Raw genomic sequence first — 13080 nt, 5'->3', positions numbered from 1 at the left:
ACAGCCGTCATAACTATGACATGACATTGTCATGAACTTGTCATAAACGTTAATGACATGTCATAAACGTTTATGACTGCTGTCATTAAGTGTCATTCGTTTTTGTAATGACAAGTTGACATTGTTTGGGTTGTCTTGATTATGACAAATTGACATTAACCAAAGTGACATTATCATAAGTTGTCTTTGTCATTAAATTTGTTTGGGATGTTCTTATAATGACAACTTGACATTAACATAAAGACATCTTCTGGTAATGTCATCTTGTCATGACAAAGACAACTTCTGGTAATGTCAACTTGTCATGACAAAGACAACTTCTGGTAATGTCAACTTGTCATGACAAAGGCAACTTCTGGTAATGTCATCTTGTCATGACAAAGGCAACTTCTGGTAATGTCAACTTGTCATGACAAAGACAACTTCTGGTAATGTCACTTTGATTAATGTCAACTTGTCATTACAAAAACCGAATGACACTTAATGACAGCCGTCATATACGTTAATGACATGTACATAATGTTCATGACCGTGTTATGTCATAGTTATGACAGTGTCATGTCACTCTTATGTAGATACCTTCAAGTGAAGTGTTACCCTGTTGTTCTTAGTTCATGAAAAAGTGACATTTCATAAATCGATGGTTTCACAGGACAGGAACAAAACAAACAGTATTTGAGAGTGAGGCCCACTTTCTGTGAATGTTCCACTATATTTACTAATTGTGTTAAATTCTTCTGACTTTTGTGGGATTAAACAAAGAAGTTATGTGTCAGGGGACAGCCTCGAACCCCTGGGAGTCCACTGATCCCCAATTTGAGAAACCCTGCAGTGGAGGCTCGGCTGCACAGCATCTAAGTCCCTCATCGGTTGATTTGTTTGATTGGGGGATTTGTTAGGTTTCTAAAGTCGGGTTCAGAAGCCTCATTCTCTCTCAGTCTCTGCAGTCCTGTGCCTTTTCAGAGCCTCGCGCTTAGGACTCTTCTCAGAGAAAGTCTTGGCACTCACCCTTGACTCATTGCTCTTCAGTTTCCAAATTAACAACTCCAAACTCTCCCTCTTTAAAATACACGTGTAAAGTCTGGAGATTTGACTCTCAACTTGTTTGATCAAAGAGCCATTAACACCTGTCAGGCAGACATCCCACCTTTACTGGATATTGATTTATTTTAGTGAACAAAAAAGTGTTTTGTGAATTGGGCTCCCAGATTTTTCTGCTCTTTCAATCCTCTTTTTCACTCTTTTGAAACGCTCTATTCTAGAGGGGAGGGGGGGGAGAAAAAATCGCACACACAATAGAAACAAGATGTTAATTTGCTGTTAATTCAAGTCTTTGAAGGATGAGTTTTTGACAGCATCAGTATTCCACTTTTGTTTTGGAATCTAATTAGTCGGCTAGATTAGAGCTTTCATGCTCAACTTGTCTGGAAGAATCATGGCGGAATACAAACAGTGTTTGCTTAGAGGAGAGATCAAACTATATTAGCAGCTCATTTACTCATCGAGCGCTGAGGCAAAAACCACACTGCTAAACCGCTCATTACGAGTTTAGCTTCTCGCTGTTGCATTGTATTGACATGTATTAAGCTTCCTGGATCTGTGCAGCTCACTTTGTTTCTCCCCCTTCTTCTTTTTTCCTGTCTCTCCTTTCCTCTCTCTGTCTGTCTTTCTTTTCTCCCCCATCAGTTGCTTCAGCAGGCAACCTCCTCCGGTAACCTCGGAGCCTTCAGCGGGATCCAGCAGATGGCCGGTGAGTCGAAAATCACTTGATAAACTCTCCCGTAACCACGATCCACGACGGCAGCCGACTCTTTGTTGCGCCTCTTTTTTGTTTCACAGACTTCTAAAAGAGGACCAAAGAGCATAACAGATGAACTCGCGTGGTGGAGTAAAGAGAGATCTTTGCCCTGAAGATTTATTAACTGTTGCTAAGAATTGTCTTGATCTTTTAATGAGGCCAGACAAGAGTTGTGCCCTGGGCGTGTAACAGTAGCACCGAGGCTTTGGTGGGGATGGATGAATCGCAGAAAAAAAAGGGGGGGGAAGGGGAAGAGGAAGAGAAAAGGGAGGGGGGAAATGGTTAAAAGTGGGCTCGTTTGGTGGAGATCTTGCACTGCAGGCTGGCGCCATCTACTGCTCTCTTCCTGTGGAGGGTCTCTTCTTTCTCTCTGTCATCTGCACTCCCATATTCCCTTTCAAGAGTATCTGCAGGTGCAAATTTAAGCCTGTTATAGCCATTTTAATGCAACAAGAATTGAGTTTGAAGCCGATTTAAAGAGGGGAAATGAAGAAATAAAGCTAATAAAATCAGCCTATTTTGCAACGGATGTAGCTGCTGAAAGTTTCCAAACTCTAAAAGGGTCGAATAAGAAAAAAGACAAAAAGAAATAGGAAATATAGTGGTGAGGGACAGTCCAATTCTCTTAAGTGAAGCTGATGCAATAAAAAATGCATATTGTATTAACCCAGTTCTGTATTAATCTGAGCCGTGAGTGTGCCAAGAAGCCTCCTATTAAATGTTGAAGGAGATAAAATCTCTGTCTTTGAGAAATATAATTTTTTAGGGCTTTAAATTTAGGTTATTTAAGACTTTCGGGGACCCGTGGATACTCGCTCCCATCATCTCTGACTTCTCCTCTTTCCATTAAACTCTCCTCTCCTCCCTTTCTATTTATTTTAAGCCTCTTTTTTTCCTTGCACCTCCCACCCTCTTCACTCACAGTTTCTTCATCTCACCTTTTCCGCCTCCCTGCAGCCTTCGCACTCTGTCTGTTCTGCCCTCCTTCTCTTCTTCTTCCTCTACCCTTCTGTGAGTTTCTTAGGAAGGTGTCAGCTCTTAATTGTACGCTGTTTAGTCAGTTGACGCGGGGAAAACAGGATAAGGAAATTGCCAAGACACAATAACACTATCTGAGTGTGATGGGAGGTTTTTTTTTTTTTAAAGTGGCGAGCGCCCGTGTTGCATCCTCCAGTTTTTCTGTCGTGTTCCCTGGAGTTACAATGCCTCGCAATTTCCCTGTGGCTGATTTAAATTTTTGCTCACTCTGCTGTCGAGCTCAAACACACATTTCCTTACAAACACACACACTCACGCGGATAAATAGGCTCTGGGATTTGGAAGCAAGGGCGAGTAACGGTGTCTGAATCTGGAGATCTGTTGGTCCTCCATCTGCGCGCGAGGGAGAGAGACGGAGAGAGGGAGTGAGCATTAGTGATTGGCAGGAGATGTGACACAGCTGAATGACATCTGGTCCCAGTCTTTAACACGAGGAGCTGCAGAGCTGAGAGGCTTCAATTACACCAATGAGCATTCAATTAGACGCAGCCAACGCCAGCCTGGTGCAGCCCAGCGCTGCCATACAGGCTGCATGGAGCGCACACATACACACATGCATCCTCGCACACATATGTGCTCACAGTCGCTCACACACTCGCGTACCATCTGCACAGCCCGGATACTCCGACTCTGATGTGGGAAGTAGATTGTATTTGTCTCATACTGTCTCCCTTTCTTTGCCTTCTCTGTGCGTACGGCTTCATCTCGACTTTATTCCCCTCTAACCCAGTTATTTTTACATCCCGCCCGCTCCCTGTGTGCGTACGACTGTCTTCAAAATGTACGTTCAATGAGGGAGATAACCTCTGACAAATGCACGGAAGAATAAGGGAGGAGCAGCTTTGAGAAGACGAGAAAAAAGAAAGGTGGCAGAGAGAGAAGTAGAGCCGCCGTGGAGTCGTCTTTGTCATCAGGCAACGACCGACAAGAAAGAGAGGTGAGGAGAAGATAGAGGAGGAAGGAGAGGAAAAGAAAAAAGGGAAAAGAGGAAGGAAACTGCAAGTAAGAAATTGGAGATTGGACAGGAGGAAATGAAACGAAAGGTGAAAAGAGAAGTAAAGGAGAAGGAGAGAAGGCAGGACTGGGAAAAGAAAGAGGGGCAGTGAAAATATTGGAAACTGGAATAGAGGAAAACAAAAATGCAGGGAGGCAAAGGAAAGGAAAGAAAATAAAGAGAAGGAAATGAAAGAGAATTAGACGTGTATAAAGGAAGGGAGGAAATGGAGTAAATAAAAAAAATAATGAAGCAAATGAAAATAAAAGCAGAAAATGAAAAGGATGAAGCAAATGGAAACAGAATGGGAAACAGGAAGGAAATCGGAATAGAAAGCCAGGAAGTGAAAATCAGGAAAGGGAAATGAAAAGACAGTGTCGGAAAAGGAAAAGAAGGGAGAAGAGGAAAAAGGCCCAAAAGCAAAGGAAATTGAAGATAAAACAGGAAAGGAAGAAGAGAAAATTAAAAACGGGAAAAGAAAAATTAAAGAAAGGTAAAATAAACAGGAAAGAGGACAATGTAAAATAAAGGAAGGAAGGGAATGAAAGCACGATAAATGGAAAGCAGTAGAAAAGGACAGGAAGAGGAAAATGGATAAGAAGAAAGAAGATTGACAAGACAGGACTGGAAAGGAAGGGGAAGAGGAAATGGCAAAGGAGAGGTGAAAGGAAGGAAAGAAATTGGGAACTGAAAGGGCAGACAGGATTGGAAAAAGAAAGAGGGAGAGGAAAAGAAATAGAGAAAGAGGATGGACAGGCGCTCAAAATAAGGAAAACTGGAGTGAAGGAAAAACAGATCAAAAATGCAAAGAGGCAAACGAGAGGAAACTGTACAATGAGAAGGAAATAAGAAGGAATTAAGCACGAAAGATGTGTATAGAGGAAGGGAGGGAACAGAATTAAGACAAAATAGTGAAGGAAATGAAAATAAAAACAGAAAAAGAACGGAAAGGAAACAAATCGGAAAAGGGAAGTAGGTGATAGGAAGGGGGGAAGTGAAAGGCAAGGGGAAGGAGGAAGATGAAAAGGGCCCCAAAGCAAAGGAGAGGATGGGGAAAAAAACAGAAAAGGAAGAGGAGGAAAGAAGAGGAAACAAATATATGGAGGAGATAAAAAGGGGAAAAGGCAAAATTAAAAAGAGGAAAAAGAAACAGAAAAGAAGAGAATGGAACTGAAGGAAGGAAACAAAATGACGAAAGAAAGGTAAGGACGTAGAAAAGGACAGGAAAGGGCACAGGAAGAGGAAAATGGCAGGAACATAGATGAGAAGAAAGACAATTTCAAGGCAAGACTGGAAAGGAAGGGAACGAGGAAATGGGGAAAAGGAGACGGGAGAAGAAGGGAAGAAATTGGAAACAGGAAGGACAGACATGATTGGAAAAGAAGGGGGTAAGGAAAGGAGAGGATGAGAAACAGAAAAGGAGGACAAAAGATATGGGAAATTGGAATGAAAGAAAAACAGATCAAAAATGCAAAGAGGCAAAGGAGAGGACCTGGAATGAAGAGAAAGAAATAAGAAATCAGGCAGGAAAGATATGTGTAGAGGACGGGGGGACGGACAAATTAAACAAACGGAAAAGAAACAACAAAAGACAAGAGAAAAGACAGTGAAGGAAATGAAAGGTCAAAGGAAAGTGGAAGAGAAGGGCAGGTAAGGACACAGGAAGAGGAAGAGGGGCAGGAAGGTAAGAGAAAGTAGTAAGGAAGTAAGGAAAGGGGAAATGGAATAAGGGAAACGAAAAGGGAAGGAAAGAAAGGAGAGGAAAGGGAATAGAAAAAAATGAGGTAGTTAGAAAATGGGGAAATTGGAGTGAAGGAAAACATCAAAAATTCAAGGAGACAAAGGAAAGGAAATAAGGAGGAATCAGGCATGGAAGTTGTATACAAAGGAAGGGAGGAAAGGAAATGGAAAGGTAGAGGAAGGACAATGAAAGGTAGGACAGGAAAGAGGACATGGAATAAGAGAAGGGGCAGGCAGGATGGTGGGAGAAACAAGGAAAGATAAAGGAAAAAGACAAAAAAAGAAGGAAAGGAAAGGGGGGAAGGGAGAGGAGAGTAAAGGGAAGGCAGGAAATTACAGGAGAGGAAAGGAAAGGACAAGACAGGACAAGAGAGGAAAGAAAAAGGAAAGGAAAGAGGGGGACAGAACAAGACCGGAAAGGAAGGGAAAGGGCAGGAGAGGACGGGACAGGAAAGGAAAGGACAAGACAGAAAAGGAAAGGAAAGGAAAGGAAAGGGAATGACAGGAGAAGAAAGGAAAGGACAGGAAAGGAAAAGGAAGGACAGGAAAGGAAAGGAAAAGAAAGGACAAGACAGGAAAGGAAAGGACAAGTCAGGAAAGGAAAGGACAGGCCAGGAAAGGAAAGGCCAAGACAGGAAAGGAAAAGAAAGGAAAGGAAAGGAAAGGAAAGGAAAGGAAAAGGAAGGACAGGAAAGGAAAGGAAAGGAAAGGAAAGGAAAGGAAAGGAAATTACAGGAAAGGAAAAGAAAGGACAAGACAGGAAAGGAAAGGACAAGTCAGGAAAGGAAAAGAAAGGAAAGGAAAGGGAAGGACAGGAAATGACGGGACAGGAAAGGAAAGGAAATTACAGGAAAGAAAAGGAGAAGAAAGGACAAGAGGAAATGACAGGAGAGGAAACAGAGCGGCCCTAGGATGCTACAGTGACTGTTTGTTGACAGTATAAACACAGTGAAGAGGTATTTCCCCTGAATCTCTGTGGTCAGACCGGTGCTATCGGCCTCTTTCCAAACCCAGCGAGGGGGAAAGGCCAGTGAAATAAAAACACTCTTTTATACTCTAATAAAGAGCCATGAAGAAGAGCTCTTAGAAACAGCCTTCTCCTCTCTGTAGGGCCGAGGGTGCGTCTGCATGAGCCAGGCGCACTGAGTCGGCCTCTCGTCTCGCTCCTGCTGTGCATTTTAAAGAAAACAAACCAGTCTGAAATAGTGCGAGGTTTCGAGCATGCGTCGAACAGAGTGTGAGAGAAACAACTCCGATCTGTGCGTGGAAATAGAAATCCATTTTAGCTTTTGATGTATCGCAGAAAATTGGGGAAAATCGCTCTGAAAACCAGATTGGCTTTGGCGCCGACGCGCTCGTAAGTCAGCACGGACGAATAAGAAAAAAAAACATCGCACAGACACGTACTCATCACGACAACCTCGGAGGAACAACAGAAACTGGCAGTGGCCTTTTTTTTTTTTTTTAACATATATATTTAATGAACCAATCAGAGCTGTGGATCCCGGTGATGAATCCAGCCATCTGTTGTCATTGGCTGCGTTCAGTTTGGGTTGTCTGGGTGAAGGATATCTCTGTCTGGGTGTTACGACGTCAAACCATCCACCACGGTGTCAGACAAGATGGATCTTCTTCATGGTGTCTTGTTTGTGTGTGTCTATTTGTGTGCGTGCGTGTGTTTGAGCGTGTGTGTCTGTGTGAGTGTGTGTGTGTGTGTGTGTGTGTGTGTATTTCCATGGTACTGTATATACACCCAGACTGTATATACGACACATACACCTCACATTGACAGTGTCCACCCTTTAACTCTAACAAGCTTCTGTTTCTGCTTTATGAGGATTCGCCTCATCATCTTCACACACACACACACACACACACACACACACACACACACACACACACACACACACACACACACAGCTGCATAAACACACACACATTGAGGCAGTAAGGTGGAAGGTGTAGTTGTACTCACAGAAGGTGTTTTATAGCCTTTGCTTCACCATCATTTGGGTGTTGGCATTAATTATGCTTAAGTCCAGGCCTGTATGCTAACACCAGCGAGCGGATTAACGATGAGGAGAGTTCAGCCTGCAGGTGTCTTCAGCTGCTGTGTGACCGCTGCTGGATCAGGCACTGTTTAATGTGGAGCGGAAAGCTAAAAGTCACTGTGACCAGAGCCTGACTGATATCAACAGCTTCATATGTTCCTCTTATATACACATGAAGAAACTGTAAGAGATATGGAAACATAAGAAGTGTAAAAAATAATAATAATGTGTGCATTATGCTGTGATATATAACACAGAGTCTAGAGGACGAAGATAGAAAAATAACTATGCATCATACTATGATATGCTATATAACCACAGTGTAATAAAAAATAAAAATGCAGATTAATGGGCTTTATTATGAAAATGCCGAGAATGGAATAAAAATTTGAGACACTGTATAATTTATTTAAAAAACAAAACAAAAAAACAAAAAAAATCAGATAAAAAGGTGCAAAATGGGACCTATTTTAAAAAATAAAAATGCCAAGAATCGTAATCTATAATAAAATACAAAATACTGAGAATTCGAATGTATTATAACTAAAAATGAAGAGAAATGTGATCCATTATAAAAAATAAAATTCCAAGAATTTGGAGCTATTATGAAATAAAAATGGCAAGTATTTGAATCAATTGTAAATAAAATAAAATAAAATAAAAATACTTGGAATCTGTTAAAAAAAAAAAAAAAGATGATAAAAAAATACCAAGAATTAGAATCTATGTTAAAGTCAAGTAATAGTCAAGAATTGGAATCTATTAGTAAAATAAAAATGCAGGGAAATTGGATATTATTACTATTACTATTTTAATATTTAAAAATCCAAGTATTGGAATCTGTTAAAAGAAATAATAATAATAATAATAATAATAATAATAATAACAAATGCCAAGAATAAGAATCTGTTAGAAAAATAAAAATGTCCAACTGCAATCTATTAAAAATTAAAATGCAGAAAAATTGGATATATTATAAATTTCGAAATTATAAATTATTATTATATAAAATTATAAATTAAAAAAAAACTTGGAATCTGTTAAAAAAAAAAAAAGATGACTAAAAAATGCCAAGAATAAGAAATAATAATACCAAGCATTGGAATCTATGTTAAAAATATTGAGAAATGGAATTTATTATAAATGAAAACACAAAGAAGTGTGTTCCATTATAAAGATAAAAATGCCAAGAATTTGAATCTATTATAGAAAAAAAAATTAAATGCTGAGAATTGGAATCTATTATGAATGAAAATGCCAAGAATTGGAATCTATTAAGAAAATAAAAATGCAGAGAAATTGGATCTATTTTAACATTTAAAATTCCAAGTATTGCAATCTGTTAAAAGAAATAATAATAACAAATGCCAAGAATAAGAATCTGTTATAGAAATAAAAATGTCCAAGAACTGGAATCTATTAAAAATTAAGATGCAGAAAAATTGGATATATTATAAATTTCGAAATTCCAAGAATTGGAATCTATTGTGAATAAAAATACAAAATTATAGATTTAAAAAGACTTGGAATCTGCCAAGAAAATGTCAAGAATAAAAATCTGTTAAAGAAACAAAAAATACAGAGAATTCAAATCTATGTTTAAAATATTGAGAAATTGAATCTATTATAAATAAAAACATAAAAAAAAATGTGTTCCATTATAAAAATAAAGATGCCAAGAATTGAAATGCACAAATTAGTTCGGTTAATTCGGTATTGCACAGTTGAAAATGTAAATAATCAATAAATGGGATGGGAGCATCGAGTCTATTGACTCAAGTCTATTGAGAGTGTTGGACACACTGAGGGAGGAGCAGGAAAGTTTGCTGACTTCCTGTGGCACAATGTGATGCATCTCAGAGGAATGAGTGTGTTCACGATTCACTGTCAACTTTAGTGTATCTGACCAGGGTCGTGTTCAGAAGGCATCCAGATGGAAAATAAATCAATCAATATTAGCCTGTTAGCCTGAGATGCTAATGTTCAACTGTTACCCCCGACAGATGCTGATAAGACACCTTTTAAAATTTCTAGAATTTTAATACCTGCCTCAGAAGTCCCGTATCAGTCAGGCTCTTGTCACAATCCAGTATTATTAATATGTAGATTTTGACTTCTGTTGATACGAGCACAACTTAGCTGAGCATAGAAGCAGCTCTGGTTGAATCTCAAGTGATATAATTGGCAAAAACGCCTGAATAACCAGACCAGGAATTTTATTTTTCTTCTTGTATTTTTCGAGACTCCTCCGCTGAGCTTTCCTCCGACAGAAAAATATAAGTTTAACTAAATCAGTGAGATTATTTGTGCCTCCAGAGCAGCTCTGCCTCAGAGAAATGCACCAAACCTAAACACTGCAGCAGCTGCTTTTACTCATTCCAGCACATCTGGGACTTATTAGCAAAATCAGCTGCTGTAGTTTGTCTTCACACACTGCAGACTCTTCACAGAGATGCCAAAGATAGAGCAGGAAACATGAGGATTACATAAACACAGCGCAGCAGTGTACCCACACACTCCTCTGTTGTTCCTGTTCACCTGCGGACCCCAGGCAGCTAACTCGTGTTCAGTCCTGTCCTCTGGTGCACTGTCCCGGTCCAGCCAGGCGACCCAGCCTCGCCTCAGCCTCGCTCCCCAGGTTTGACACCACCCTCTCTGGCTCCTCTCTCCAGGTATGAGTGCTCTGCAGTTGCAGAACCTGGCCACTTTAGCAGCGGCAGCGGCGGCGGCCCAAAACTCGGCCAGTCCCTCCACCGCAAACCCCTTGTCCACCAACGCCGCCTCCCTGGGAGCGTTGGCCAGCCCAGGTAACACCACTCAGGTCGGGGGGTCCGACGCCGGGGTGGGGGGGCCAACGCCTGCCTAAGTCCTCCGCTCTCCACCGTTACCATTACCAGTGTTGTCGCCCCATGAACCCCGGCACTCCACCGCCATCACTGAAACCATCAACCAGTCACCGTTGCCGACACATGACCATCTTCATTGTTCAGACCTCCGTCAGTGTTGTTTCTGGCACATTCCCATGGTGTGTGTACCCACCGTCTCCGCTTCTCAGACCTCCATCTTAACTGAGAAACCATGCTGTGTTGTTAATGCGCTGCGTCCTCCTGTCTTTGAACACCTCACCTCCAACAGCCACGCCATCCCGTGATACACGCACTGTATATGTGTGCGCGTGTGCATGTCTGTGTGTTCTGTGCTTTCCGTCAGGTTCAGATCTGTGTGTTGTATTTGGAGTGACTTCTGTGTTTGTGCCTAACCTCACCAGCTCTGGAGACCCACGTAGGAACTTTAGGACGGTAGATGTTGTTTTGTCCTGCGCTCACGGTTTGTTTGCACCCATGGGCGGATTATGAGACAATGGGCCCCTGGGCACAGATACGCAAAAGGCCCCACAACCTCTCCTACGCAGGAGCAAGACACACACACTCGGTGGTGGCTTTGCCTCTTTGTTGTTGTCTTTTTACATCTCTTCATAGATGTTATGTTTGTGTCTCTTGGACGTAATATTGTTTCTCTTTGATGTCAATTTATATGTCTTTGATAAAATTTTGAGTGTTTTTTGTAGTTATTTTGTGTCTCTTTGTAGTCTTTTTGTGCCTTTTTTTGGTTATTTTGTGTCTCTTTGTAGTCTTTTTGTGTCTTTTTTGCTTGTTTTGTGTCTCTTTGTAGTCTTTTTTGCTTGTTTTGTGTCTCTTTGTGTCTTTTTTGGTTATTTTGTGTCTCTTTGTAGTCTTTTTGTGCCCTTTTTTGGTTATTTTGTGTCTCTTTGTAGTCTTTTTGTGTCTTTTTTGCTTGTTTTGTGTCTGTGTCTTTTTTGGTTATTTTGTGTCTCTTTGTAGTCTTTTTGTGTCTTTTTTGGTTATTTTGTGTCTCTTTGTAGTCTTTTTGTGTCCTTTTTGCTTGTTTTGTGTCTCTGTGTCTTTTTTGGTTATTTTGTGTCTCTTTGTAGTCTTTTTGTGTCTTTTTTTGGTTATTTTGTGTCTCTTTGTAGTCTTTTTGGTTATTTTGTGTCTCTTTGTAGTCTTTTTGTGTCTTTTTTTGGTTATTTTGTCTCTCTTTGTAGTCTTTTTGTGTCTTTTTTTCTTGTTTTGCGTCTCTTTGTAGTCTCATTGTGTCTTTTTTGCTTGTTCTTTGTCTCTTTGTAGTCTTTTTGTTTCTCCTTGATATCATTTTGTGTCTTTATGAGGTACTTTTGTGTCTTTTTGGGTGGGTTTGTGTGTCCTTGTAGTTATTTTGTGTCTCTTTGAAGTAATTTTGTGTCTCGTTTGGTCAGTATATGTGTCTTTATAGCCATTTTGTGTCACTTGAAGTTGTTATGTGTCGCTTAGAGGTAATTTTGTATCTTTTTTAAGTCATTTTGTGTCACTTTTGGACATTTTTTGTCTCTTTGTGGTGATTTTTTGTCTCTTTGTGGTTGTTTTGCCCTTTTTTGTGGTTAGGGGGTTTTTGGTTGTTGTGTGTGTCTTTGTAGTTATTTTGTGTCTTTGCGGTTCGTTTGCCTTTTTTCGTCTTTCTTTTGAGTCTCCTTCTAGTTGATGTCTCTTCAAGAGACATTTTGCAGGTGAAGGCTGGGGAGGGGCCCCTGATAGCTTGGGCCCCTGGGCCTGTGCCCGGTCGTCCCATTCAGTAATCCATCCATGTTTGCACGTGTGTGTGTGTGTGTGTGTGTGTTGGTGTTGTGTCTCTGCTCATGGCGGGGTGGGTTGGGGTGGAGGGGGGGGTTAAAAACCAGCAGGCTGATGTGTGAACTCGGCTCAGGTTAAATATGGCCACCTTCAGATCCTCTTCTTCTTTCCCCCACACTGCCTCATCCTCTCCCTCCTCCTCCTCCTCCTCCTCTCCTCTCCTTGTGTTCCTTCTCGTTGCCCTCGTCTTTTGCTGCTGCCCTCCTTTTGACAAGCTCCCTGTTTCTGCTCCATCATTCTCCCCTTTCATGTCGGCTCGGCCTCGCTCCAGCAGCCGTGGTTTTGCTGTCTCTTTTGGAGCGCACTCCCAACAGAGCATGAATATGAAAAGCTACTCCCTCCCGTCACCCTCACCCCCCCTCTCTTCTTCCTCCTTCACGTTAACGCTTGCGCCGCTTCCATCCCACTTCCTGCCTTCACCGAGCCGGTTGGCGTGAATGTCCGCTCCTGTCTCGTCTTCCTTTCCTCACTCACTCTCTCTCTCCATGCTCCCCTTTTATTCCAGCCTCTCTTTCTCCCTTTCTGACTGAATGTCAGTCCAACCTTGAATAGTACACACTCAGGTTGAGCTCCTCAGTGTGAATGAGCGGCGCTATACTGCATGTGTCAATGAAAGTGAAAAACGTCACGCCCGTTTGATAAATATAGACAGTTCTGCATGGAGACAGGCCAGCATTTATTTTTTTGTTTTGCACCATGTGCCGACATAATGCTCTTTTATCACACCATTTCTTAGCGTATTCAGCGGCACTCCTGCTTTGTTGGCATCGC

General features: G+C 41.2%; 2 protein-coding genes across 21 annotated transcripts in view; both read left to right on the top strand.

Annotated features, from left to right (window-relative positions):
- Positions 1-13080, top strand: part of LOC125883094 (USP6 N-terminal-like protein) — a 354121-nt gene that overhangs the window by 166790 nt on the left and 174251 nt on the right. The gene's annotated exons all lie outside the window — the stretch shown is intronic.
- Positions 1-13080, top strand: part of celf2 (cugbp, Elav-like family member 2) — a 328160-nt gene that overhangs the window by 290364 nt on the left and 24716 nt on the right. For 11 of the 20 annotated variants that reach the window (XM_049567269.1, XM_049567258.1, XM_049567256.1 and 8 more), the window contains exon 8: positions 1687-1750. In XM_049567269.1, the coding sequence (XP_049423226.1) occupies positions 1687-1750 (64 nt within the window). Of the gene's footprint in view, positions 1-1686; positions 1751-10293; positions 10429-13080 lie in introns of all 20 variants that reach the window. The other 9 variants (XM_049567268.1, XM_049567267.1, XM_049567251.1 and 6 more) reach the window with 1 other exon arrangement.

The sequence above is a fragment of the Epinephelus fuscoguttatus genome, linkage group LG22 (assembly GCF_011397635.1).
Source record: "Epinephelus fuscoguttatus linkage group LG22, E.fuscoguttatus.final_Chr_v1".
Taxonomy (NCBI): Eukaryota; Metazoa; Chordata; class Actinopteri; order Perciformes; family Serranidae; genus Epinephelus; species Epinephelus fuscoguttatus.
Note: the sequence above shows the minus strand (reverse complement) of the source record. Positions and strands in the feature narration are given on the sequence as shown.